Source organism: Agelaius tricolor, unplaced genomic scaffold, assembly GCF_023055355.1.
Source record: "Agelaius tricolor isolate 1412-34295 unplaced genomic scaffold, bAgeTri1.0.p SCAF_1, whole genome shotgun sequence".
NCBI classification, from domain to species: domain Eukaryota; kingdom Metazoa; phylum Chordata; class Aves; order Passeriformes; family Icteridae; genus Agelaius; species Agelaius tricolor.
Window position 1 is genome coordinate 100,470,117 of NW_027269261.1, and position 25,948 is coordinate 100,496,064.

The 25,948-nt window shown below is 36.6% G+C and overlaps 1 protein-coding gene across 3 annotated transcripts in view; it reads left to right on the forward strand.

Annotated features, from left to right (window-relative positions):
- LGSN (lengsin, lens protein with glutamine synthetase domain) overlaps positions 1-21,156 on the forward strand; it is a 61,402-nt gene extending 40,246 nt beyond the window's left edge. For 2 of the 3 annotated variants that reach the window (XM_071432935.1, XM_071433113.1), the window contains exons 2-4: positions 6,015-7,011; positions 17,174-17,352; positions 18,950-21,156. In XM_071432935.1, the coding sequence (XP_071289036.1) occupies positions 6,015-7,011; positions 17,174-17,352; positions 18,950-20,149 (2,376 nt within the window). In that variant the 3' untranslated portion in view covers positions 20,150-21,156. Of the gene's footprint in view, positions 1-4,876; positions 4,937-6,014; positions 7,012-17,173; positions 17,353-18,949 lie in introns of all 3 variants that reach the window. The other variant, XM_071433020.1, reaches the window with a different exon arrangement.
- The last annotated feature ends 4,792 nt before the right edge of the window (positions 21,157-25,948 follow it).

The window sequence follows — 25,948 nt, forward strand, 5'->3', positions numbered from 1 at the left end:
TCCTTCTGCTCCTCACATTGCCACACATCTCCCTTGACCTATGGCAAGTTTGTGCTTCAGCTTCTCAAACTGCATAATAATGAGATGTACCTAACATTTATGCCACTTTCACATCCTTCACAACAAGGTTTTTGTAGCTGTAAATCACTCTCAAAGAGCCACTTTATCAAACAAGGTCACTGAGGGAGAAATTAGTCACAGCAATATCTTGACAAAGTATGTGATCCTCATGTTTGTGGCTTACAAACAATCAGTGTCTGTTTATCGTCGCACACACGCCTTGTTTTAGCACTGCACCCAAGAGCCAAACCCTCTCTCTGTGCTTGGAGATACTCCCTGAAAATATCTGTGTTGTCCTCAGTACAACTCCGTGCCCAGATTCTGTCCTGGTTCGAATCTTTGTAGCTCCAGTGACTCCAGTGAAGCTTCATTAATTCTCAGCAGTAGATAATTTGTTCTTGCCTCTGCTCCTTTGCTGCCTGGTTGTTGGGGAAGCAGCAGGGCAATGCTTTCTCCTGCCAGGGAAAGGGGCAGGGAAATCACTTGGACACAGAACTACTTGCTTTATGGGTACTGTTGAGTGCAAAACCTCCTGCTGACTTGGCTTCAAGTATTTGAAATTCATTACTACACAAAAAGATTAAATAAACTTGATGTACCAAACTGGGAGACTGTAAAGGGTAACCTCATGACAGCCAGAGTGGGACAGAAAAAGTTCCTCAGCATTTGGAATATGACAGTATTTGAAAACACTAAAAAACTGGCTTTTGAGTTAGAACCAGAAAAAATTTCAAACAATGAGAATAATGTCCCATGTCAGCATGACCTGAACAACATTTTTACATTTTTTTAGACTGGAAACATTTAATTTCAGTTTTTCAGCAGTGTTTTATGTGATAAAAAAAATATAACCTAAGTGAAGAAATTAACTTTTCATATATAAGAAAATTCATCCAACCAAACCTTATATATTTTTTACTTTTGTTTTAGTTTCCCACGTTCTTCTACTTCTTAGGCTTACCAGATTTTGACATTTAGATGTTATTTGCAAAAATAATCTTTCATTCTTGAAAAATCTATAGCACTGCGTCAAAAAGATCATCACAAGTTGACATCTTAACAATCAGTTAACAATATGAAATAAAAAATGAGAAATGTGACTTAGTTCCTATTGTCTTTTGTTGAATGCTTGCATCACTTTTTTAGGTAGTCAGTAGCAGGAACTTTGGGTTATTTTATTGATTAGGTATACTAAAGGTCCTGCTAGAGTTGCACCTTGCCTCTTACATCTTTTCCTTTGATAGAAATCCTTCTGTAGCTCTTCATCTAGAGTTACTCAGAGCTCCTTTTAAACTAACTTCGTTTCTCTCTTTTTTCCCCTCCTTTCAAATGCTTTACAGAGAGTTTATCTTTTTCATTTCCATGTCTCTTTTTGTCAATATGTTTTTGAGAGAGGTTTATAAAATACAATAGTGCTTGCAGTCTTGCCTGAAGTCATGACACTGATGCCTACACAAACAAAAAGTAGGAGAAAAATGGAAGGTTCCCTCTGCAGCATCTGAATTTGCCACATAGAACACTACAGGTATATTTTCAGTCACCTATAATAACATTTTAAGGCAAAAGTTCAAGAATTGCCCTGGATTTTCACCTGTTTCATGCACCACAAAACTCAGTATTTGTTATTTCTCCCAAAGGCAACACTTTACATTTCCAATGCTCTCAGCTCGGCAGGTTTACAGTTGAACTGCCTTTTGGCAGTGCTGTATTTCATGATGCAGTTAATGCTTCACTTCAGGACTGTACAAAGCCCTGAATGAACACAAACTGATTAAGAAAAATTGCTTTAGATTTATATTTTCTGTGTTATCACAAGATATAGAATGTCCCTCAGATGTAGAATCCCGGTCACGTGCCAGAAGCGGCATTTAATCTGGTTAAGTAGAGCGAGCAATTTCATCTGCTGAAATAGTTGCCTGCTGTTACTGTCCTCTGTTCTCTTCTCTTCCTGCCTGCATGGTGCCTTAACATGCTGCTGCAAAGCTTAAGTGTAGTCCTTATCTGTTGATAGTCAGACATCCAGACTCTTGTGTACTCAGAGCAACACAGCTGGCACAAAGTGAAGATGAGTAAAACTGTCATTTGATGAGTTAAAACTGTCATTTATTATGAGTTGAGATTATCCATAAAGGGAAATGAAGTGTGATCCAGCCTACTGTTCCTGCCTCTTGTAGGACTTGCACTGGTCCTCCTCTACCTGAAGCCTTACCAGGTGCAAACTCCAGTGCAGAGGGGATCGATGTATCAGCACAAATTTCAGCACTAGCACAAGTAGACCTAACAGAAATCAGAGCTTGGGCAAGTACCAATAAATATCAATGAAAAATAACATCAGATAAAACTTTAGAACCTAAATCTCAGATCTGTCACACAATGTGGCTCACACTGTTTGTATTTTGGAGCTGATTCTTCTGGCAGGAATATTTGAATTGCTGCCCAAGTGTTCACTTGCTAAGACAGAGAAGCAAATTTCAGAACTGCCAAGACCTCTGGATTACGGTGCAAGCAAATTTTTGAAAATCAGCAAACAAAAATTAATTCATGCCGAAACAAATGTTGAGTAAAAGAACTTTAAAGTGGCTTATTTCCTAATGCTGTTGATGCAGAGCAACAAAGTGTGGGAGCACTCAGAAAGGAAATTAAAAGTAGTCAGAATATTTGCTATATTAATGCCATGACTGTTTTACTTTCCTCTCAGCACAGCACGACACATGGTCCAATTAAATTAAGTAATGATTTATAGCTAGCTCATTGTATCTCTTTTAAGGCACTATTTCACTTAATCATCCCTGTCTTATGTAGAAAAAAAATCCTTTCAAGAAATAAAAATTTAAACAGACAATTCATAAGTCCTATTCCTGGGTGGTCTCCTCTCTGTACACATGTACTAAGCCTTTTCTGATGGTACACACCACATACACTACTAGACAAATAAGTCTAAGTCTGTGTTCTATCTCACGTATTTGACTGTCTTTAATATGAAGAGATGCTGTAGTGGTACCTTGCAACAAATATAGAAATGTTTATTTCACTGCAGAAAATACTGTGAATGAAATGAAATGAAATGAAATGAAATGAAATTAAATTAAATTAAAATGAAAAATTACATTTTCTAAATGAAAGTCCATAATGTCTGAGTTTATTTAGAAATTAAGAGTCATTTCCCTGCAAAAATGCACAATGTGCTGAGAACCTAAAGTAATTAATAGGTTGTTCTCTCTATAATTGTAAGAGATTTCTTTATTTGAAATTAAAAATGATCACTGTTTTTGTTTAAGAGTAATGAGTATAGTATTTCTTTTGGGTCTAAAATCAAACTGCAGTACCATATCCTAGTTCTTCATGGAGAATAAACCTTTGCAAACTACTATAGACACATCAGTTATTAGCAGTCTGTTGCAAAAGAAAATTTCCATTTACAAAATTACAAGTGATCAGTCCTTCTCCTGCTCATGTCTATTCAGAAGGAATTTGTTTTGGTAAGGATTATAGTGTGGGAATAGTATCTTGTGTTTGTGAAATCCTTTAGAATGGCTAGTTATATGAATAAGTAGTTTTCTGACATTTTGCTTTTGACATCTATACAATCCTTTTCCTGACTTTAGTAGAGGTGTTATAAAAAAGGATGAGCTCAACTTTTCTTCAGTCATTTTGCCAAATATTTTTAGAGATCTACAATATGGATAACAGGCAAAAATTTTGTCTATTTAAAAATTTTTCAATAGCTATCAGCATACATTATAAAGTAGAAATGCATATGGTGTTAGGTTATGTTACTGGTTTTGAGTTACTCAAAGGAAACAAAAGAATTCTGAAAACACCATAAATTGTAAATCAAGATATTTTGATGATGGCAGCCTCTGCCACAGAAGATATTAATGCAAATATTTGTCATAAATTAATGATAATAAAATTTTTTTGAATGACAATAGCTTTCATAGTTGGAACTCTTGTCTACTTTCTCTCAAAAAATAATGTTACACGTTTAGAAATTAAATATGATGAATGTTTTATTATAAGACCTGTGTTTTTCCATTTGGCAGACTCTAGTTCCTCCACCACTACTGTTTCTCCCCCAGCCTCATTCCCTTTGTGTATTACTAAGGAAATTATTAAAATTATAATTCTGAATTACAATCTGCTTTTGTCCACTTTTCTTTTCAAAAAAGTTTCTTTTTTATTGTGTTTCTATTCCATAATGTACAGAGCTGTAAGAATTAGGTCTATTCTGCATGGGTGAATGTGAAGGGGTATCAGCAAACACCCAGAATATTTTTATGGGGTGTTATAGGGTGTGTTATGGGAATAAACCAAAGCCCTTGGATGAAGAAATGGGTTCATTAAACACAGAGTGCTAAAACTGGGGTAGGAAAGGACTTCTGATGTGAATGCACCAGTGCCTGTGTTTCATTGCAAGCAGGCACCACAGGCATGTCCCTGCCAGGACATGTGCATGGGAGTCAGGGGTTTATCTCCCCACAGAGCTGCTGGCCAGCAGGGTCCCAGTGAGCTCCAAAGGAGCTGTACATACAGCCTGTCATGGTAAACTGGGAGAGGTGGGAGAGAGGGAGGAAACATTCCTGTGAGCTCTTCTTTAGGAGAGAAGCCGTGAACCTCTTTTGATTACAAAATGATGGAAAATAGTATGGTGAGAAAATAGTAAAGAAGGGGAGTTCTTAATGAACTTAATGTAAGCCATGCTGCTTCATTCCATATGCACACTGGATGCTTCTGCCTTTCTTTCTACATGTTTTTGTCTTCCAAAAGAAATCACTTTTGCCTTACCTAGACTGGCATTCATTTTGCTTTTGTGCAGATCCCTTCTTCTGGAAATCCAGAAATTGGAGAGAGTGCAGATTATTCCTTTGTGGAAAAGGTAAAGAATGGTCTCATTCAGAGGATATCCCTGGATTTCCCAGTGTTTTTACAGGTGCTAATTCCAGCCCAATCCAAGCAAGCCAAGTAGTGTTCATATCTCTTAAATACTTAATTCAGTAGGTATTCATTAGTAATATAACAGTTTGTGATAGGATATGCAGTGATTTTGGTTAGACTAAGTTAGGGAGTCTTTTTAAAGACATTGTGAGATGCAGAATTCAATCACTATTGTGACAATTAATCACTCACAATATTGAAATCTGTGCTATTTTTTTTAATTTGAAAGTGTCTGGTTTTGATTTCCTGTCCCTTTCCCTGTCACCATCAAATTAATCACACTTGAGATAAGATCAGGATACTTAGCAGAGATGGTCATCCAGACACTTGATATATCTGGGGATAATGCAAGCACATCACTTTTTGTAGCTCCTTTTTCCACTTTTTCCACAGGTTTACATCCATTTTAAAATCTGCTCCCACCACTACAATATAAGCTATATCAGTGTCATATATAAAGGTAAACATTGGGTTCTTTCCTATTTAAACATCCAAATATGAGTTTTTCCTTTTGAACACTGTTCTGAAAGTTCAGTTATTTGTCCAAATTACGTCCTGAAATTAATTTAAAAGTTGCTTATTTTCAGGTTTCAATCCTCACACTCATAAGAATTGCCAGTGTTCTGGTTTCAGGGCAATAAATTTCCTTTATAAATACAAATACTTTTATTATGACCAGGAATATACTTAATTGTAAGTACTAAAATACATTTTTTCAACTTTGAAGGACACATTTGGTAAATGATGTCACACAACGTAGTATGTCTCCTATTATAATCTACTAAATCTGCCTAAGAGCAGTATTATGAAGGTGTTCTCTCCAATTTTGTTGTAAAACATAAGAAAAATAATTCTGTGTTATATTTTAAAGGTCAAAAAAATTGTTCAGTTTTGAGACTTCCATCATCGAGAAGTAGTGGAAGTACTACAGGGTGAATGCAGCAGGTGGTAGTGCTCCATTGCCATGTTTGTGTCATTCATGCATGTTGTTTGGTTGTATATTTTATTGCTGGTTACAGAACACATCTGAAAGTGACAATGATGAAGTTGATGGCAACAATATATGTGGTTTCAGAAAGAAAAAGGGAATCAAAGGTCCTACAAAGTATGTTCCTCCTCGAGAAAATGAGAAGATGGAGCTGTCCCGCACCTCAAAAATCCCAGATCCTTGTCCACTTAAAGGAACCACTGGTTGCTCAGAGCTGCCATCAGAGCAGTCCCTCCAAAACCCCAGTACCTTTCCTGCAGCACAAAAGGACAGAGGAGGTCATGACAATCCCAACTCTGGCAGCGATGGTAAAGAAGACAGGTGTGGAGAAACACGAGAAACCCAGGAATATGCTGATACTGGGAAAAGAATATTAGGAAAAATGCATGAGGAAACAGATACAGCAGCTCAGATGAAGCTGCCCACAAGTGTGCATCCTGTGAGGGGTGCAGAGAAAGGTGGCTGCATGGAGGCAGCACAGAGGGAGAAGCACAGTGAGCAGGCAGGGGGTAAGCCAGAAGAACGGGGTGGGATGGAAGAAAACATTGTCAAGTTTCACGTGACAAAGATGGGCTCCCTGGGAAGTGCCACATCTATGCCAGGGAGCCGAACTGCAGAGGCCTTCAAGGGGGCATCTGGCATTTCTAAACGAAGTCTACAAGAGTTGAAAAACCTGCTGAGTGAAGGTCATCTGCCTTCTCATGGGCCCAGTTTCTGTGGCAAGGCAGGTGGCACTTTTGCTCAGAAAAATTTGAAACCCCAGGAGAAAGCAGCTGACAAGCAGGGCCGGCCCTTTGAGACTTTTAGTCCCCATTTTGGAGAGAAAAAGCAAAAGTATCTCAGCTTCCACAAGGAGGGAATGGGGCAGCAGAGCAAAACCGTCCTGGTCCTCAGCTCTGCCGGCTCTGATCAGCAGCAACCAGTGGGAAGCAATGTGGATCACCTTATTCTGGGACTTCCAGCAGCTCCTACACCTGCAGACAGCACAGCTCCTGAGGTGCAGTTTGACTCCTCCCCAGGCCTCGACGGTAAGGATACTTAAACATCACCTGCTCTCCCCTTAAAGAAAATGCTCCTGTAGTTTTGTGGTGTTTTGCTAAGCTGCAAATTTAAGTCGGAGCTAGTGCATGAGAGAAATGACACCTGTGGTTTCTGTGTGATCAGGATGGATTGGATATTGCGCTCTACATCTATGCTGCTTTTTCTATTTTTTTTTTAAGCAAGGTATTTATAAAGCCCAACTGCCTGCCAAAACTTTCACGCACTAGTGGTCATGTCTTTTTCACTAAAACTAAAATATTTCCTCATTTAAACTGAGTGAAGGCAGCATTTCCCAAAATTCTGCTACATACTGCAAAGCTCTGATGGCATCTGCACTTACTAAAGTTTATTTTTTTTAAAAACATTTCCAGCAGTAGAAATTGTTCCAATGTAGGAATGGTGTTTTCAATTATTTGTCTTGTGAGAGGACTGGAAAGCAAAAACATCTCTTGCAAATTATAGGGGAAGAAAAGCAAATGAGGCAGAGAAAACTTCCACTTATTTTCATGCTGTTCAGTAAGTCCATTTTGGAAGTGTTTGTAGAGACAATTAATTGCTACTAATAGGCTCTGATTTCTTTGTAAAGCTTCTGGGCTAGATGGATCAACAAACTGAAAACTATTATTAGCTGTGATAATGTGATGGGTTTGAACAGTTTGTTGTTCTGTTTCCAGGAAGCACAAAAACATCAGTTTGTCAGTTGTATGAATATGAGATTAATACCTTTCCATGAGCATCAGTAGAAGATCACATTATCAGCTTTCCAGGACAGATATCTTGCCTTTTGACTTATCTTGCTAATACAAGAAATATGAATCTCTTCGTTGATAAAATACTTTATCCATCATTAACTATATAAGAAAATATAATAATAGCAATGAAATATTTATAATAGTATTAATTTATCCTGCTTTTTTCAAGTCTCCCGACAGTTGGATAGAAACCCTACTATAGATATTCTGAAAACAGACAACTTGAACATGTCAATTGTTATCAGCTGCAGCAGGATTTCTTGGCGGACATTTTGTATTCCCCAGTTTGAACAAGTCTGAAAAAGAAATCCATGAACAGTATCAGTGTTTACTCAAGGCACTGCATGACAAATACAAAGCTGTGAAAAGATACTTCGCACTTGAACCACTTTCTATTCGTGTCTATTAGAATAAAAAGTTTAGAGGATTATTTCTCAGCCTGTGATTGATGCTGTTCCCTTTTCAGACTACATTGTTTTTCACATTGTTAAAGGCTGGCAAAATTCATTATCAAAATTTTAACAATACTGTGTTCTCATTGTCTGCAAAACCAGCAAGTATATTTAAAAACATAGGACTAATTATTCTTTGTCATAGCACCACTTACAAAGTAGAGGGAACTGATGAGATTAGTTGTAGATTCCACAGGGAGATTTCAACCCGGTTGTAACCACTCAACTTGAAGTAGCTAATCCAAGCTTATTACCTAGTCAGTAAAGAGAGGCATTTTGTCTTCAGAGAGGTACTAGAGGTGGATGAAAAACTGATCTCCGAAGGTGGGTGTATATTTCCACTCAGTGGGGAAGAAGCCCCGTGATGATTAATTTGAGTCATTTGTCTAACTCTGAGATGCCTAAAGCTGCCTGGGATTAACCCTGCCCTGAGTGACTGGTGGTAGTGATGGCTGCAAGAGACCTACAGGTGAGAAGTAACTTTGAGGGGAGCTGGGAGAAAACTGTTTTGTCTCACCAGAAAAGTATTCAATATCAAAGATTTTGGAATCTCATGAGGTTTGGATTCCATTTGGCTTTGATCAAACAAGTGGTAGGCCTCACAGTGCATTTCAACTAGTTAATGGAATGCACAGAAATACTTTCTACTTAATAAGAACTGTATGTGTTCAAAATTTAATTTCATTGAATACATTCAGTAACTTAACTGAAGAAAAGAAAGTTCTAGATAAATTTCTGCATTGTTTAATGAGCCTTTGCATAAACCGTATTTCATTGTTGCCTGTGGTAATTTATTGATTGATAAGATCAAATCCTAAATATTTTCATTTTTTTGGACTAAAACACTATGTTAATATTTCAGTTACCAAAGTGCCTGAAGTATTGGATCTAAAGATATCTTGACTCTGAGTAGATCTGAAATACAATCTCCAATAATTTGCAAGTTTTCAAATATTTGAACTCGCTCAAATCAGAAGACTTCATCCCAAATGTTTGGAAAAATTACAAGAAGTTATATTTCAGATCCACTCAGTGTTGAGATATGGCCAAAACAGGAATATACTTTATTGTTATAAAAGTACAGGGTTAAGGGGCAATCTCTAGAGACCATCAGTAGAAAGGTTAAAACATGTAGCTGGGCATCAGTGATTCAGAGTACATCAGAGGATTTATACAAAGGCATGTTAGTTACATGGCTAACATCTCTCTAAAATGATAAATCCATATATTTTTTCCAAAATTCTGATCTGAATTTTTTCCATTTCTTGTCATATCTGTTGTAAAAAAAGTACTTGAGCATGGGAAGAAATAAAAGGAAAGAAGCAGACATGTAAGATAGTTAGGTTAGTAAGAAAAGTGTTACTTGGACAATGTCAGAGAAACTGGAGCTGAAGCTAAAGCTAAAACTCAATCTAAAGCTAGAAAGGAAGAAAGAAAGGTAGAAACTAACACATGCAGCTAATTAGGTGAATATACTGCCAGCACTAACCTGAATTTAGGAATTTTATTTGCCAAAGTGTCTATATCTGATAATTATATGAATTTCTGCAAGTTGGTATGTAGTCATCAGTTACCTTCTTAAGCTTCTTAAGCTGTTCAATGCCTGCATTCTTGGGCGACAAAGAGGGATGGTTCCAAACAGTGAAGGATGAGAATAACAGTAAAAGATGCAAGTAGTATTAAATAACCATTCATGGTATGTACATGCACACAGGATGAATTCATGCATGTGCTGTATGTATAGTGTCTATAGCACATAGGGCAGGTGTGTTCTGACCTCTCTGAACTGAAGTCTTACCACGTGCTGCTCTGTATGCTGCTACATTAGAATATTAATTCTACAGCGGCCAGAGAGGAGGCCAGAGGAAATAACTTTATTCAAGCAATATGAAGCACCCAAGGATCCTGATATCCCAGACTCTTGGTGTATCATCTCCTGTGACACAGGGGGATGTGGGCTCCCAGAGCCAGGGACTGAGGGTGGCCTCAGCAGCCACAGGCACTCTGGGCAGAAGGACCAGCTGAGGCTGGTGACATCACACAGGCTGAGGAGAAATTGCTCTTCTGGACCTTACGAAACTACATCACCCCCAGGTAGCTGTAGGTGAGCAAAGCACTGAAATAAGTCCCTCATCTGAGGCTTCAAATTTGCTTTGCGTGTCTTGGTAGGTAGCCAGGATAAAAAAATGCTTTAAAATCTACTCAGTGCAGACTGCAGAGCTGGGCATCCAGGACAGCTCCCAAAGCAGGTCCTCTCAACAGGAGTCATATTCTTGAGTATATGTCAATAGCCATGTAAATATGACCAACATGAGGCCAAGAACTGCTAGAGAGGAAACTGAAGAAAGAAAATATGTTTCAGCTATGGCTGCAGGCACCAATAGCTACCTAGAGACTGTTGAAATTTCAAGTGCACAAGAAAGTCTGAATGCTTCAAGAATCACATGCTGACCCCAAACACTAAGTTCCTTTGTTAACTTGGCTTTTTAAAGAAAAACATTTCAAGAAGATACTAGCAGGCTGTATTTCATACTTAGAAGTGGATTTCATCAATCCTACTAGAAATCTTGTTTTCTATTACAATATTAACCTCATATTATCACTCTTGACTTGTTCAAAGCTCTTATTTTTAATAATGAGGCACTAACAAATGATGCTACCTAATATTTAGGGACAGAATTATGAATCCTTCAGCAAAGAAATAGCCTAGGCTTTTCTCTTTTGACATACAAAAATTTGCTCACACAGTCTGAACCAAATTTCAACTCCCCATGTGGTTTCACTGTCCTCTGTGCTCACCTGGAGGAGACATGTCTGCCCCCACTGACTCTGCTCAGCAAAACCAGTCAGTCACAAGGAAACAGAAATGGGGACTCTTTGGGAGCTGCAGGTGGACAATCAGGGAATATAAGTGGTCCCTTCATAGTCACTGCCTCTGCTGTAATTCCTGCAGTATAACAATGTCTTACTTTGGGACTTAGGACTGTCTTTTTCACTTAGTACCCTTTTCCACTTTGTATGTGACTCAATCGGTGCCATTCTTGCAGTTCTCCTAAAGTAAAGAACCAAAGATAAACTGTTCCTTCATGTTCTTTCCTCATGCCTTTTCTGTGGCTCCACACAATTTTTCTCTCTTTTTCTACATTTTGAACAGAGTTGGAGCATAGCAGGGCTGAAGCTCAGCTCCTTTCTAAACCCTCTTGCCCGTATTTTCTGTTGAAAAAAAATTTTTTTTTTTCTTTCCTTTTCTTTACAAACTAAGCTGTATACAACTGACCATTTCTTTTTTACCTAACAAACTCTAAGGACAAACCAAAACAACCAAAAACTCTTTAGTACTCTGTCTTCCATACTAATAGATGAAATCATCCTCCTCTATGACTCTGCATGATTTCCCATCTTTCCTCTTAATCTATATGAAAGAAAAATGCTCAGACAGGACTTCCATCCAGTCTTTCTGATCTATTTTGTCCTCTTTCAGCTGAGATTCAACTCATCTGTCTCTGGTATTTGTTGTAAGCTAGTCATGACATGACTGTGTGAGAAAGAGGTTTATTCTGACAATAATTCTTCCCACCCACTGGACATGCTTGCTTGCTTTACAGTAATAGTTAAAGGTTGCAAAAATTGTTAGATTGGACCTAATGTAAGGGAAATGCATTCTTTGCTTGTTATGGCTGCCAGCTGCCTCTCCTTCTACAACATATTAATGAAAAGTTTAGTCCTTACCTTCAATACTGTACAAAGTCTCTTCCCTAATTAACCTTGTTTCCCATTAAGCATAGTGCTCTCCCTCATCCTGGAAGTGGTCAAGGCCAGATTGGATTTGAACAACCTGGTCTAGTGGAAGGTGTCCTTGCCCATGGAATAGGCCCCAGAACTAGATGATCTCTAAGGTTTCTTTCAACCCAAACTGTTCTATGATTATCCTGATTTTTTTTAATTAGGACAAATATTTTTAGACCAGTAGGGACTTTCCAGTTTGCAACAGTGTACGCCTTGGTTCACACTTTGCTCAATGATTCCTTCATAAATCCAAATTTTCTTTTTGATTTTGAAGAAAGATAGGCCAGTGTAGTTTAATCTTAGAATTATCAGTTAGGTAATTACATTGGGTATTTCATAACTTAGATTTCTTTCAGACACCTGCACATTTTGTTTTCAAATCCTCTAAATTTTGTAGACAACTGTGATGATTTTCTCATTCATTGCAGATATTATATAAAATATCCTGGGATGTGGAAAAATATAGGTTATTTATTTCATCTCTCACTTATTGAAAGATAAAAATGTGCTTTGCATTTGACTCTTGAAGATGTATCTTCTCTGAGAAGCTGTGTCATGTTGTTTTCATACAGTTTAGAAAGAATAATTCATGGCTGATTGAAGCTATATGGTAGTCTCTAAATTAGCCAGAGAACTCAAGAAAAAGCCTAGCTTCTCCATGCCAGTAAAAAAAGACTGGTCATGCCAGTAAAAAGCCTGCTTTGCAATTAAGTTTAAAAAATAAAGCAGACCGTCATGAGACAAAGAAATAAATGGAAAAAAATGAACTTAAAAAGTTCACTGTCAAACAGATCAGGCAAATGTTTTTACTGTCTCGTATCCTTTGAGAGTTTCTAGTAGGCTTGCATATTTATTCCCCTGTTAAGAGTCTCATAGATGAGTTAAAATACAAGGTAGGAAACAACTTTTTATGTGCTTTACTGCAGAAATCAAATCATTGAGCAGTTTTGGCGAAACATTTTTTTTAGGTGAGAAAGAAATGGAAATTGTGTATTTTTTTCAAGCTAAGATGCTTCTGATCACTGTTTACATCAATAGAGCATTTGAATGCAACTAATGTCTACTTACCATGTCAAAAAACCAGATGGGAATAGAAAAGTAGCAATACGAATTATATCAGCTGTAGGAAAAGCTGTCACATAAGGTTTGAGAAATAAAGGTGGTTAATGTTTGAAGGCAAAAGTGAGAACAGTAAACAACATGCTGTGAAAACAAGTAAACTGGCTGTTCCTAACTATACAAACCAGACCACTGTAAGGAAGAGCGGACATTTAAACGGGTTCTGACAGTAATTTCCAAAGGATTTAGAGGAGTGTGTTTGTGTGATTATCCTGTGGGGATTTCTAGTGAGTACCATTTCTAGTGAGTACCATCAACATAAGGTGTCTGTTTTTGTAAAGTGGTCGAACAAAGATCTGCAGAGCACCCTGTGTTAGATTTCTAACATAGGAGACTCTTCTAGAATTAAGAAACTGTTCACTTGAGTTGTGGTGTGGTTTAACACCCTTGAACAAGTTGAAAATGAGAGATTGATCTGCGACGTGCACTTTCTTCTGTTTTGGCACTTCTCTGTTGCTGAGAAGGGAAAGCTGATGTCAGCTATTTGCCCTAGCTGCTCTTAGCAATCTGGATTATTGAAATATTAATAATATGAGAATGACACCCTAATAATGATAATAATAATAGTATTTGTAATATTTTTTTAATTTTGTGCAATTAATATGTTTTAAATATGTGAACATAGTTCATATTTGTAGATATTTTGTACTAATTACAATAGAAACATGAATATTACCAATTGTTTCTCAGTGGTAACTTAAATGGGAAATGCAGACAGAACCATAGACAAAAAAACATTTGGTTATTTCCTGTGTCCTCCCAAACTGATGTAGATATTTAATGACTTGCTTAAAGAAAGATGGCCAGTTTGGATTTTTTATTTGATTTTTAAAATGAAAATATGAGCAAAAATTTGAGCATCTCATTGAACTGTTTCTTTAACAAGATTTTCTGAAACGAAAAGGAAGATGCCCTTATTTCTAGGCACTCAGAAACCTAGAGAAAAAATTACACTTGTGAATAGAATCCTCCCTTAGAAGAATGTAAAAATTTTAGACTGTGATTCTAAATCAGCTAGGCCTGTCAAATATGTATTAGCTACTTTACCTCTGGTAGCTAACGCTCCAGATGGTGACTGTATGAACTGAGTAAAGACAGAGTATTGAGTTCCCTACTATACTATTTGTTAGAATCATGGATGTAGTTTGACAGTGATTTATTTAGCGGCTACCCAGAAAATATATTTTGGGTCCTATGCAGTGGAAAAGTGAGCAGCTACTAGTTATTCACTAATTATTACTTAAGCAACAAATCCCCTCACATATTTCCAAAATCAACCAGAGGTGACATTTTTATCTGTCTTACAATTTACAGAAACATTATTTCAATGAGAAAGCTAATCTGAAAATGGTGTAAAAGATGAACTCTAAAAAGTGTGTGAAGGCTGCATGACTCTTTCTGTTGATTCTAAAAGATTTTGGAAAAAGCTCTTGTAGATGATTAAGTGTCTTTTGATTAGCAGGGTGTCTACACGGGTATATAGATTAATTCTAGACTAATACTAGACCAATATATACAATTTATTCTCATAATTTAAAAATATCTTTGATTGTAAAAGTCTAACTGGAGAAGACAAATTCTTTCTCCTTTAGTTATTAATTTTTTCTTTCTTAGTGTTCTTTAGAAAAATTGTATATTTATGAATTTTCTGTTAATGTTTGTTCACATATGGAATTATGTATTTATTTAAATAACTTTAGCTCCAAGACACAAATATATAAAATTTGGCAAATTATCTGCCATTGGCAGATGTTTAAATTAAGTATATTTGTAGCTGTACTTTTAAAATGAATTTATACATCAGTAATATGACATAACACTTGTGTTTTTCTTAGATACTGATTAAAAGAATCTATATCTCTCAGGAATATTGTTTTAAAGAATTAATTGGAGCAGAATTAGAGTTGCTTTTTTTCATAATTTATATATTTTTACCTGAAAAATATTTGTTCAGTAGATGAAAATTTAACAGACAACATTTCAGGACATTTTAAGAAATACTTGCAAAATTTACATTAAAAGTTGACTGATGTCAAGAGTTGTCAGCCAATCCTTACTTTGAACAATACAAAGACATAAAAATCTCAGTGTGACAGGTGGTTGACAGGAAATGTTTACCATCTTTGCCAAGGAAATTAAACATATAAAATAAGGCCTCAAGCACTGCTTTAAAGGTAAAAGCCTCAGGTTTCTGTCCCTGGAATAAAAAAAAAAAACTTCTCTTGATATAAACTTTAAGAAGATTTTCAGAATGTTTTAAAGTTCTGTTAAACTATTAAACAGCCACAGTTTATACCTCTTAATAAACATCTAAATATTGGTCATGTTCCTAAAAAAGTCTAATCTGGAAAATGCCAGTAAACCCATATGTTGTAAAACGACATGACTGAAGGATGACTGAAGTGGTATTCAAATAATTTGGTGGCATAGGCAGGGCAAGGCCAGTCCTCCCTGCTTGCTCTTGTGTTTTGGCAGCACCTGCAACAGAGTGAGTGTTACACAAAACTATTAAATAGGACTTCCTTATTTTATGCTCATCTTTTAAAGGGCATATTGCCCCAGTGCTCATAGAAGACATCGGGGATGAAAAAGTTATTTCCATAAGGAATTTAGAGCTGAAACAGGCCAAAGAGAAAGATGTCGTGAAGAGAAGTGAATGTGACAAAATTATTTTCTTTCTGCTCAATTTTTACTCTGTTCTCCTACTGACTTAAATTTGTTCTGTGCTTTCAGTTGCCATTCCACAGGAAGCAATGTTATTACTTAACTTTTTCTTATTTGACTGACCTAAAGTATCCTTCTTGCCATCTAAGCTGGAGGATGCTCCAGTAATACTCAAAGATTCTGAGAAGTCTGTGACTACAGATGAATTCGTGGCCTTCTCAGGGAATAATCTGACAGCCTTGTGCTGGGCCATCTGCTGAGCCTTATTAAAGCCTTGCAACTGGCAGTCCTACGCCCCAAAGGAGAGGTCAAAAAGCTGTGTTTGTGCCTGCTGGCTCCTGCTAGAGGAGATCCTCCTGCTAGAGGAGATCTGCTCTAGGTTGGGTACTTTTCTACTGGAGACATTAGGATGGACCCATCAACCTTAAGAGCGCATCAGCATGAAGCTTTAAACTTCCACTTGAAGGGTGGTGGCGGTGAATGCTTGCTATTGGTGATCTTTCACTGTGGATTTGAAACTTCTGCATAAATTCCTCTGTGCACATCCTCAGAATGGAACACTATTCTCCCAGAAATGTGAAAAGAAATATATTTTCCCCAATTTTTTGCCTGTTAATATAAAATTTTACTCTTGGTTGTTTTAGTTTATTGTATCAAGTGGAAGTTGATGCCTTATATAGTTTAACTTGAATAAAAACAATGCATAGATACTTCAAAGAAAAGCAGGCTGAGAGATTGAGGTTGGAGAAAGGAAGTGTCTGTGCCCATCTCTCTGCACTGTTATAGAAGTTGTACTCAGGTGTTATTGCCTTCATGTCAAGAAGTTTATAGTGCCCTACAGCTTCTGCAATACAGTTGATGACTCCATAACAGCAAACGTATAAATGCCTAAACTTCCCTTAAGAGTCACTGCCTGTGCTGGAGAAGAAAGTAATCCTCCTCAAGAGGCCTTGAGAAAGGTTTAGTAGAAGACAAGTGCCTTTTTATTATGTTTCCATATCAACACACTTTACAAAGTCATTGAAGAAACAGCACCTGTATTCTGTCAGTTTTCAGTGGGAAATAGGTATCCAGTTACTGCTTTTGCTCCTAAAACCCCTCAAAAAACCTCATAAATTCCTGGTTTTACCATGTGTTCTCTTCTTAACTTGAAAAAGAGTTTAAACTACAGACCATTCCAAAAAATAAGGTATTTTATACAGGATGTCAGGGAAAAATACTTGTGTTTATTTGCAAAACTCTCTCATGATCCATACCTTTTTGTCATTTCTGTTTTTACACCCCATGCCACAATTTCCTACTGTTGCACTTTTTAGGAGAGCCTTATTCCAGCATTCATCATTTTGTTTGACGTGAACACTCCTCTTCACTTCTAGCATTCAACAGAGACCCTGACATAAACGGCCTCGGAAACCCAACTCTCCTTTACCTGTTCTCTCATATTGAATTTATTAAGCAGCAGATGGCCAGGGACAACGTGCAGTTTGTCAGATTTGAATCAATAGACCTCCATGGTGTGTCAAGATCAAAGAATGTTCCTTCTCGTTTTTTTCAAGTAAGTTTTTGGTTTCTAGTTGTATCTTTATGTGTTTTCATGCCCCCATCCTTAAATTATATATTTTTTCATACTGCAGGCAGCAACTCCAACTTAGAGCAAATTATCTGTTCCCTCCCCTTGCTCATGTTCCCAAAGGATCTAGACTCTTTTCATCACTACAATAATTTATTCCTCCTTTCCTCCAAATAGTAATCTAATTAGATAAGGCTAATAATTTCAGTTCTTTGAAGTTCTAATTATCTCTTCCCTCAGAAATATCTTTTCAGATTCAACACATTATAAAAGTTTTACTTTGCCAAACATTTCTAAATTGAAAAAAAGAAAGGAGTAAACACTGAAAGAAATAAAATGACTGAAAATACAATAATTTTAGATATGAAAATTGTCATAATTATCAATAAGATAGGAAAATATCATTGAGTTGCACAATGATTTAACAGCAATATTTGCTATAGTAATGATTCAGGAAATAAAAATCCAATCAGGAAGCAGGATAAATTAGGTAGCAGTGTTCAAGGAGGGAGAGGTACTACTATGGGGTAGTCACCTTTGACACCTTTTTCAGTACCAAAGGGACAGCTTAGACATCTTGGAGCAGGGATCATCAGAGTTTGGTTATGGGTGTCACACATTGATACTGTTGACTGCCACCTGCTTAAAAGAAGACAGACTTCATTCATTCATTCATTCATTCATTCATTCATTCATTCATTCATATTAAGAGAAGCCACCATATGCAGTTTCCATATGAAAATGCAAAATTGGCTATTTTCTGCTCTGAGATTTCTCCTTTCTGGGTTTGTTCTGTCTCCTCTGCTCACGCAAATGGCAATCTTTTCCCTTAGAAGAATAAGAAAGGTAAGATGTAAATATAAGCCAAATTTCACTTGATAGAACTTGGCCTAATTGCAGCTTTCATTAGAAAAATGTTTGATCGTAAGGGAAGTTGTAAAGGTGCTTGATCAAAGGTGGATGATCCTTCCTTGGGGTCTTACCTGCATTTAATTTTCATCAGTTGACACTTTCTGTTCAAATGGAGAAGAAAGTATAATTATGAATTTTTGTCACCTGTAAGTGTTCTCTGCATTTTGCCCCAAACTTTTAAGTCTAGAAAGTGAGATTTTTCTGTTAAATATTGCATCTGAAAAACAGTATTTAAAGAGAAGTTACAGCCTGAAATTAATTCATATGAGTCTTGTGTGGTCACTTGGGTCTACTTAAAAAAATGGTAGTAAAATAGACTAACTATAGATAAAAGTCTGACTTGCAAAGTATGCATCTAACTGGTGATACCCATAATTATATAAACACCATGCAAGAAAAGTGTTGAACAATTTTTTTGTCCTTTATGGAAATTTTAAAAATGATCGTTGATGGCACAGTTTTCATAATAATCTTGCAGAAAGTTGTCTGCTTTATAAAGACACAGCAACTGGCTCTTACCCTTCACATCAGTGATCACTGCATTTTAGTGTTCTTTTATGAAAATATCATTGTTCTACCTGAGAATCTGAATTTTATGTCTTTTACATACATAAAAATACTGTTGAGCTGTTTTCTGGTTTGGTAATATGTCATTCTGCTCTGTGTTTAGGAGAAAGCAATTCATGGTATTGCCATGCCCAGAAGTTACCTTGAACTGACGCTGAATCCTAAAGATAATGAATTAGAGTACATAAATGCAACCAATTTCAATTGTGACATAATTCTGAACCCTGATTTATCGACATTTCGAATACTACCCTGGACTGAGCAGACTGCAAGAGTGATATGTGATTCCTTCACCGTGCTGGGCACCCCACTAATGACCTCCCCAAGGCACATTGCCAAGAAACAGCTGAGCCAGCTTCAGGACAATGGTTTTTCTTTGCACTCTGCATTCACTTATGAATTTTGTATTTATGGCATTACTGAGGTTGTAAATTCAAAGACAATATCCTTTCCTGCAGCCACGATACTAAATAACCATGACCAGACTTTCATTCAGGAGCTCATTGAAGGAATGTATTATGCTGGTGCCAACATTGAAAGCTTTTCTTCTTCCAGTGGGCCTGGGCAAATGGAGATCACTTTTCATCCAGCATTTGGCCTAGATGCAGCTGACAGTGCCTTCACATTCAGAACAGGCCTTAAAGAGGTGGCTAAGAAGTATAACTACGTGGCTAGCTTTTTCTCAGAATCAGGATTCTACAATTCGGGGGCTCTCTCACACAGCCTGTGGGATCTGAATGGCCAGAAGAATTTGTTTTCTGCTGGTTATGGAGTTGAGGAGCTCTCAGAGCTTGGAATAAACTGGTTGTCAGGTCTCTTGGCGCACACAGCAGCTATCAGCTGCCTGATGGCTCCTACCACCAGCTGCCGCAAGTCTTATTCCAAATACAGTAAAGAATCAAAAGAGACTGTAAATGCAAAGTGGGCATATAATGATAACAGCTGTGCCTTTAATGTCAAATGCCATGGTGGAAAAGGCACTTACATAGAGAATAAATTAAGTTCTGCTGCAGCAAACCCGTACCTGGTCCTTGCTGCTACTATTGCTGCAGGTCTAGATGGAGTAAAGAGAGGACTCAGGTATGATGATATGCTTGAGGAGGAAAATCACACTGCTGATCCGAAACACTCCTCCATCCCTCTGAAACTAGAAGATGCTCTGGTTGCACTCGAGAAAGATACGTGCATTACGGAAGCATTAGGCGAAACTTTTATCCGATACTTTGTTGCCATGAAACATTATGAGTTAGAAACTGAAGAAATGGATAGTGAAAGGAATAAATGCCTGGGATATTTTATTTAGAAGGAGCACTCTTCTGTAGTGGTGCTGTGTAAATGCATACAGTGAATGGCTCAGATTCTTGAAATTAGTTTTAAATATATTTAAAAACTTTTTAATGCTTTGGGATTTCCCCCCCTCCTTTGTATAGTACATGATAATTACACTTAAGTGTCCATATACAATCATGCAGCACAAAGCTGATGTATTAATGAAGTGACATTAACAAGCTTTTAAGAAACAGGTGGAGTTTTTTTTGGCAGACCTGCTGGTGAAAAGAAGAAAAGAGAACGTGAAATGGAGAAGAGCAACTATTCAACTGTAACAGGACCATATAACATGCAGAAAAATGGGAGTGATGAGGACAGTGATGAGGAGTGGGGTTTAGAACTGGGGAAGGCGGGGAATTTTGTGTTCAGTATGGTTATGGGATTTGTTCCAGCCTATTCAGTAACTGATGGGTTGCTAAACCAAAAGAATATGAGTTTGATTTAAAACATAAGCTAGAACAATGAACATTGTAGAGAGAGGGGCAAAGGACTGAGGCTGTAGGACCTAAGAGGCAGGAATCAGTATCTTAATGGATATAAATAAAAAAGACAGGATGGATTATATAGTAATCTATACATCATGAATTCTGCTGCTGAATGGAGTTTTCAAGAATTATAGTTAATAAAAATATTAAAAGAAGTCAAATGGTGACTTGAAGAGGGAATAGTAATAGAAAGTCAGCAGTGTCAGGCCACTGTGCAATAAAAAATGAGTTAGTTTTATATCTGTTTTGATGGTTAATGGGTTAATTCAGATTTAAATGGCAAATGAGGAAAAAAAAAGTCAAAAAAGCCAGAGAATTTAGAGCTTAAACTGTACTTTTTAGGAAACTTGATTTTATCAAGCATGCAGAAAAAAACTGAGGAGAGGAGCAGAAAGAGTAAGTTGAAATAAGAAAGAAAGATTGAAGATGCAAATTCAGAGATTGAAAATTCATGGTTAAAATAGAGGGACAAAAGACGCAATCCTAAAATTAGAAATGGCAGCTGGTGTAAAGAAAAATATTTTTTAGGAATAGCAGGAGGTGAGGTTTAGATTTGCTCTTTGTTCTTGTTACTGCTGTCATCCTTTATTATTAAAGGTAACTTTTGTTTCTTACACCACCTCTGCATTAACAATGATTTCTGGTGTTCTTTATCTTGTCACAATATTTTGATCTATGTGTAGGAATTTGTCAGTGAAAGTTTGGTCATCAGTGGAGTAAAAACAAGATTCAGTCAATGCCTCTGTCAACTTGCAGAATTAGGAAGGTGTGAACAGGAATGTGCTACTTGCCTACTGATGGATCTTCCATTCTTCCTCTACAAAGTATTGTACTTGAAATGTAGCACCTGGTATGCTAAAGATTTTTGTGTGATTCCAAAGAACTCGTTTTATACTCAGGTAGCAAGAAGAAATAAATAATCTAAAGAAACACGATGAATTCCCATGTCTGTGATTGGTGTGTGGATTTGATTCTCCCTCTTACTCTCATGATACATTTTTGAATGCCCAATTTTCAGGCATATAGGGGACTATTTTTCTTTGCTAGAGGCTAATTTGCATTGGGCATATATTTGCATAGCCTTGCATTTAAGCAGAATTTCCCATTCTGAAAAAAAAATCTTCTGCTGCCCAAGCACTTCTTCGGGGGCTCTGGAAATCTGTCTTCTCTCTTCTCTTTCTGGTTACTTACCATTTTCACAAACACTTGGCAGAAGACACACATAAAAATTATTTACTTGCTCAGAGAGCTTACTTAGCATACTTAATATTTAGTCCCAGTAGTCACACAGATTAATAGTTATTTGTTGGTGTGGGTTTATAAGACATTTTCTCATTTGTCTTGGATTTATAATTTATATGCCACTGTATACCTTCACTTAAAAAAAAATACCACTGAATTTAATAAACATGAAGTTTATGATATATACTACATATATTATCCATATATTTTCTTATCACAACATTGAAAAAAATAACATCATAACTAAACCTCTTGCTGTGTGTCCAACTACCTGACTAGATTGACAGAAAGCCATTATTTATAAACTAAAAAACCTCAGGTGTCTAATGTTCTGATGTTCTACAAGTTATAATCAGTTATAATGAGATAAGGTAAACCAGTAAAATAAACCTACAGGTATTTTCTAAGTAGTGACTCATACTCCTTGATGACTCATACTCTGAAAAGACATTGATATATGATTAAATGAAAACATTTCATGTTTCTGGCAAATGGATGCTATTTTTTTTAAACTACAAAGTTCACAGATGGAGTCTGAAGCTAGTGGGTCCCAAATTTTGGTCAATATTGTTCAATACCTTTTCCTAAATATATGCTATGTAATCAAAATGGAGTAACTCCAACTCTGTCAGAAAGCACAAAAACATTTATTTCAACTTATTTCAAATGAATTTTAAATTTGCATGTATCCCCAACTAAGTTTTCATGCATATTCCTTAGAAAGACAACAAGAAAAAGTTAATTACGTCCCTCTGCTCAGCTGAAATTAATTATTATTGAGTGTTGTACCATTAACATTTGATCTTCAAGTGTTGCCTGAAAGTACACTTCACTCTTCTACAGGTCTGAGGTCAATGTCTAGAGCATTATTAGTTCGATAATATAAATAAGTGTAGTGTTATAAAATAAAAAAACCCGGCATCTGTAATCTTGCATATGCTCCTGATGATTTTCCATAGGATTTCATAAAATCATAGAACTGTAGAATGGTTTGAGTTAAAAGGAATCTTAAAAGTCATCTAGTTACAAGCCCCTTGCATTGGGCAGAGACACTTTCCACTAGAACAGGTTTTCTTGGAGCCTCACTCAGTGTGGAGTTGAACACTTCCAGAGTGGGGGCTCAAGGGAGAAATATATACTTGAATAAGAGTAAATGCAGGATACTACACTGAGACAAGGATGTGAGGAGCCTCAGTTTGTGCTTGTTCAGAGAGGAATCTGGCTGTGTTCCTTTCACCAGCTCAGCATTGCATAGAAGAGGCAGATCAGGAAATATTAACAAGGCTATAGCTTGCAAGAACAAAAACCTGATCATTTTGCTCAGTTAAATTCTTCTCAGGATTTGGTAATAAGGTGACACACTTCAAAGACATGCAGATTTATTGGAGAAAATCTGGGCACCAAAGCAAGTGAATACATCTAGGTAGGACCTATTTACTAGGAATAACTGAATTGTGTAGCTCAGAAAGTGGAGGCAGAATATAGGTTTTACTAATGGTTTTCAGGCATGTAGAGGATGTAGCTAAGGAGCAGAATACCATCTTTTCTTCCTATATGTTACCGTTAAAACATAGCAGCAGGTTTTCATAAAGGAAAATTTAGATTAGATGATTTGGAATATGTCAGAGTGTTAGAGAGAATGAAACTGGAGCCAGGTAGATAACCGTGGAAAGTGGCAGTGTTTTGATAAGGGACTCCACAGTGTAATTTATGATGCACTAAGATAGTCTATACTGATGCATGGTATGTTCACAGTGTTTACAGATGTAACAGGATGGCTCGTTTTCATTGTTTGCTGGGTCCCATTTTGCTGTGAGATCATTGAACAGACTGCTACACTATATATTTTAGGAGATTAAAAATTATTTTTAATCATTATTTTTAATAATGATGCTTTTAAAATAATAATAGTTTTATCATTATTTTTATTTTTTATCATTTACTTTTTCACAATATTTTTAATGAGAGAAATCTATCCATGGTGAGTGTATGGAAGAAAACATACCAGAAGAAACAGAGTAGCAAAGCAGTCAGAAAACTGGTGTACAGCTACAGTTAGACATATAATGTAATGGAACACTAGGGACACAGTGAAAATGTAGTGAAACTCTATAATATCATTGCTCAGGAAAATTTTATGTTGAATGTATGCAATGAGAAATGGAGGTACCTCATACCCCTGGTACACATCATAACTTGATCTCTTTTTTGATGTAGGATCCAAAAAATAATACAAAAGCTACAAACCCCTTCATACAGTAGCTCATTTTCTATTTGGAAATGCCATGCTTCTAACCAGGCTTCATGTTTCATGAGATATGAAAAGAGAATTGAATTTGTTAGCTAACATGTCTCCAGCAAGTCAAGGTGATCATGTCATGCACCCAAGTATATATTCAAATTTTATTCTTTCAGGCTCCAGCCAGAGGGCAGCAGTGCACTGTGCAGTGTTCCTCTGGGATCTCAAGCTGTCATGCTCTGCTGAAAAACACCCATTAAAATACACCCATATGTTTTATATATGTGCTTACAATATTTTTTTAAATAGTGTGGCAGCTGAAAGCTAATGCGTATCTTTTACATTGGTTTAGCTAAGCTTAATTATCTGTTGAATTTGCATGGCTTTTTCAGTAAAGCACCATAGATCCAAAATATTGTTTTCATTCTTGATAATAACACAGTCCAGTGAAAGGCTTGTATCTATATTCATGTGTGAGTGTGTGTGATCTTTAGGTGTATCATCCTTAACAGCATTGCAGCAAAAGTATGAACCATTTAATGGCAATATTCTATTTTTGTAATGTAATGTAGGCCATTAGTAGAATTTATTTCATGTTTCCATCTTACTGAAATACTTTGGGAGATCTACTTGCTTATAGAGACTTCCATTTTACTGTTGTGTCATTTTTTCCCCATCTGCAGGAAGAAAATCATAAATTCATAGTCAATAAACACACCCTAGTAATACCTATTCCAACCACCTTTCTATTTCTGAGCAGAAACATAACTTTACCCAGAGTTTGATTTATTGAAATTTAGATGCACATTCTAGATATCTTTCAGCATGTGGGATAGCCATTTTTAAGTGGTTCTGACTACATATATCCATATGGCTTTGCTCTGCAAGTCTGCTACCACAACTCACATTTTTCAATATGGAATTTCTTCACAAAGTTGTAGTATTTAAGTCTTAGCAATCCTTTTCCTCCAACCTTTTCTTTGCAACACCTTCATGACTTTTTGATTTAGTTTGTTTGGCTCTTTTTAACTAAAGAGCTCAATTATGTTCAAAATTCTTCAAATTCATTCTCAAAATAAAAATTGATACTGCAATGTTGTTGCAGAGCATTAATTTAGCTGCTCTGAAACTCTGCTGTTTTAACACCTTTGAATGCACTGTCTGTGGAAAACGCACCAATGCAGTCCCAGGATATGGCAGTAAAGGAAGTCAAGAGGAGAGGAGCTATTTGCAAGAAACTCCACTAAAAGTGTTAGTGTTGAGCAATGGGAGAAAGATGTGAAGAGGACTGAGCAAGTGAGAGTGCTTTGTGCAAGCTCTAATTCATCACCTGAGAAAAAAAGACCAGCTCTTGGATGAAGAATGACTGGTTGAAAGTTAGAAATCACTTGCATGAGTTTGCAAATACAGAGCAACTTTTTTTTTTTATTGAAGGTATACAATCACGTTTGTTCAATTTAATCTGTAATTTTGGAGTGCCTTTTGATTTCCTTGCTGACACTGAGCTCTCATCATAACAATGTCCACAAATAGAGCCTTCTACCATCTCACACTGACTATGATGTTCCATCCTGGTAATGTTATGTCCTTGGTTTTTTATTCTTTTTGTAGTTGTTGTTGTTGTTTCATTTTGGGTTTCTTGTTTTGCTGCCACCATTTACAGAATTGCAGCTACTACTGACACTGTTTTGTGTCTCTTCCATACACACTCTATATGAATTTTATGTAGAATACTAAATTGAATTCAAAGCTATTGTGCTCAAACCCACCCCAGAGAATTTTAGGCACTTTATTGGCACACCTCAGT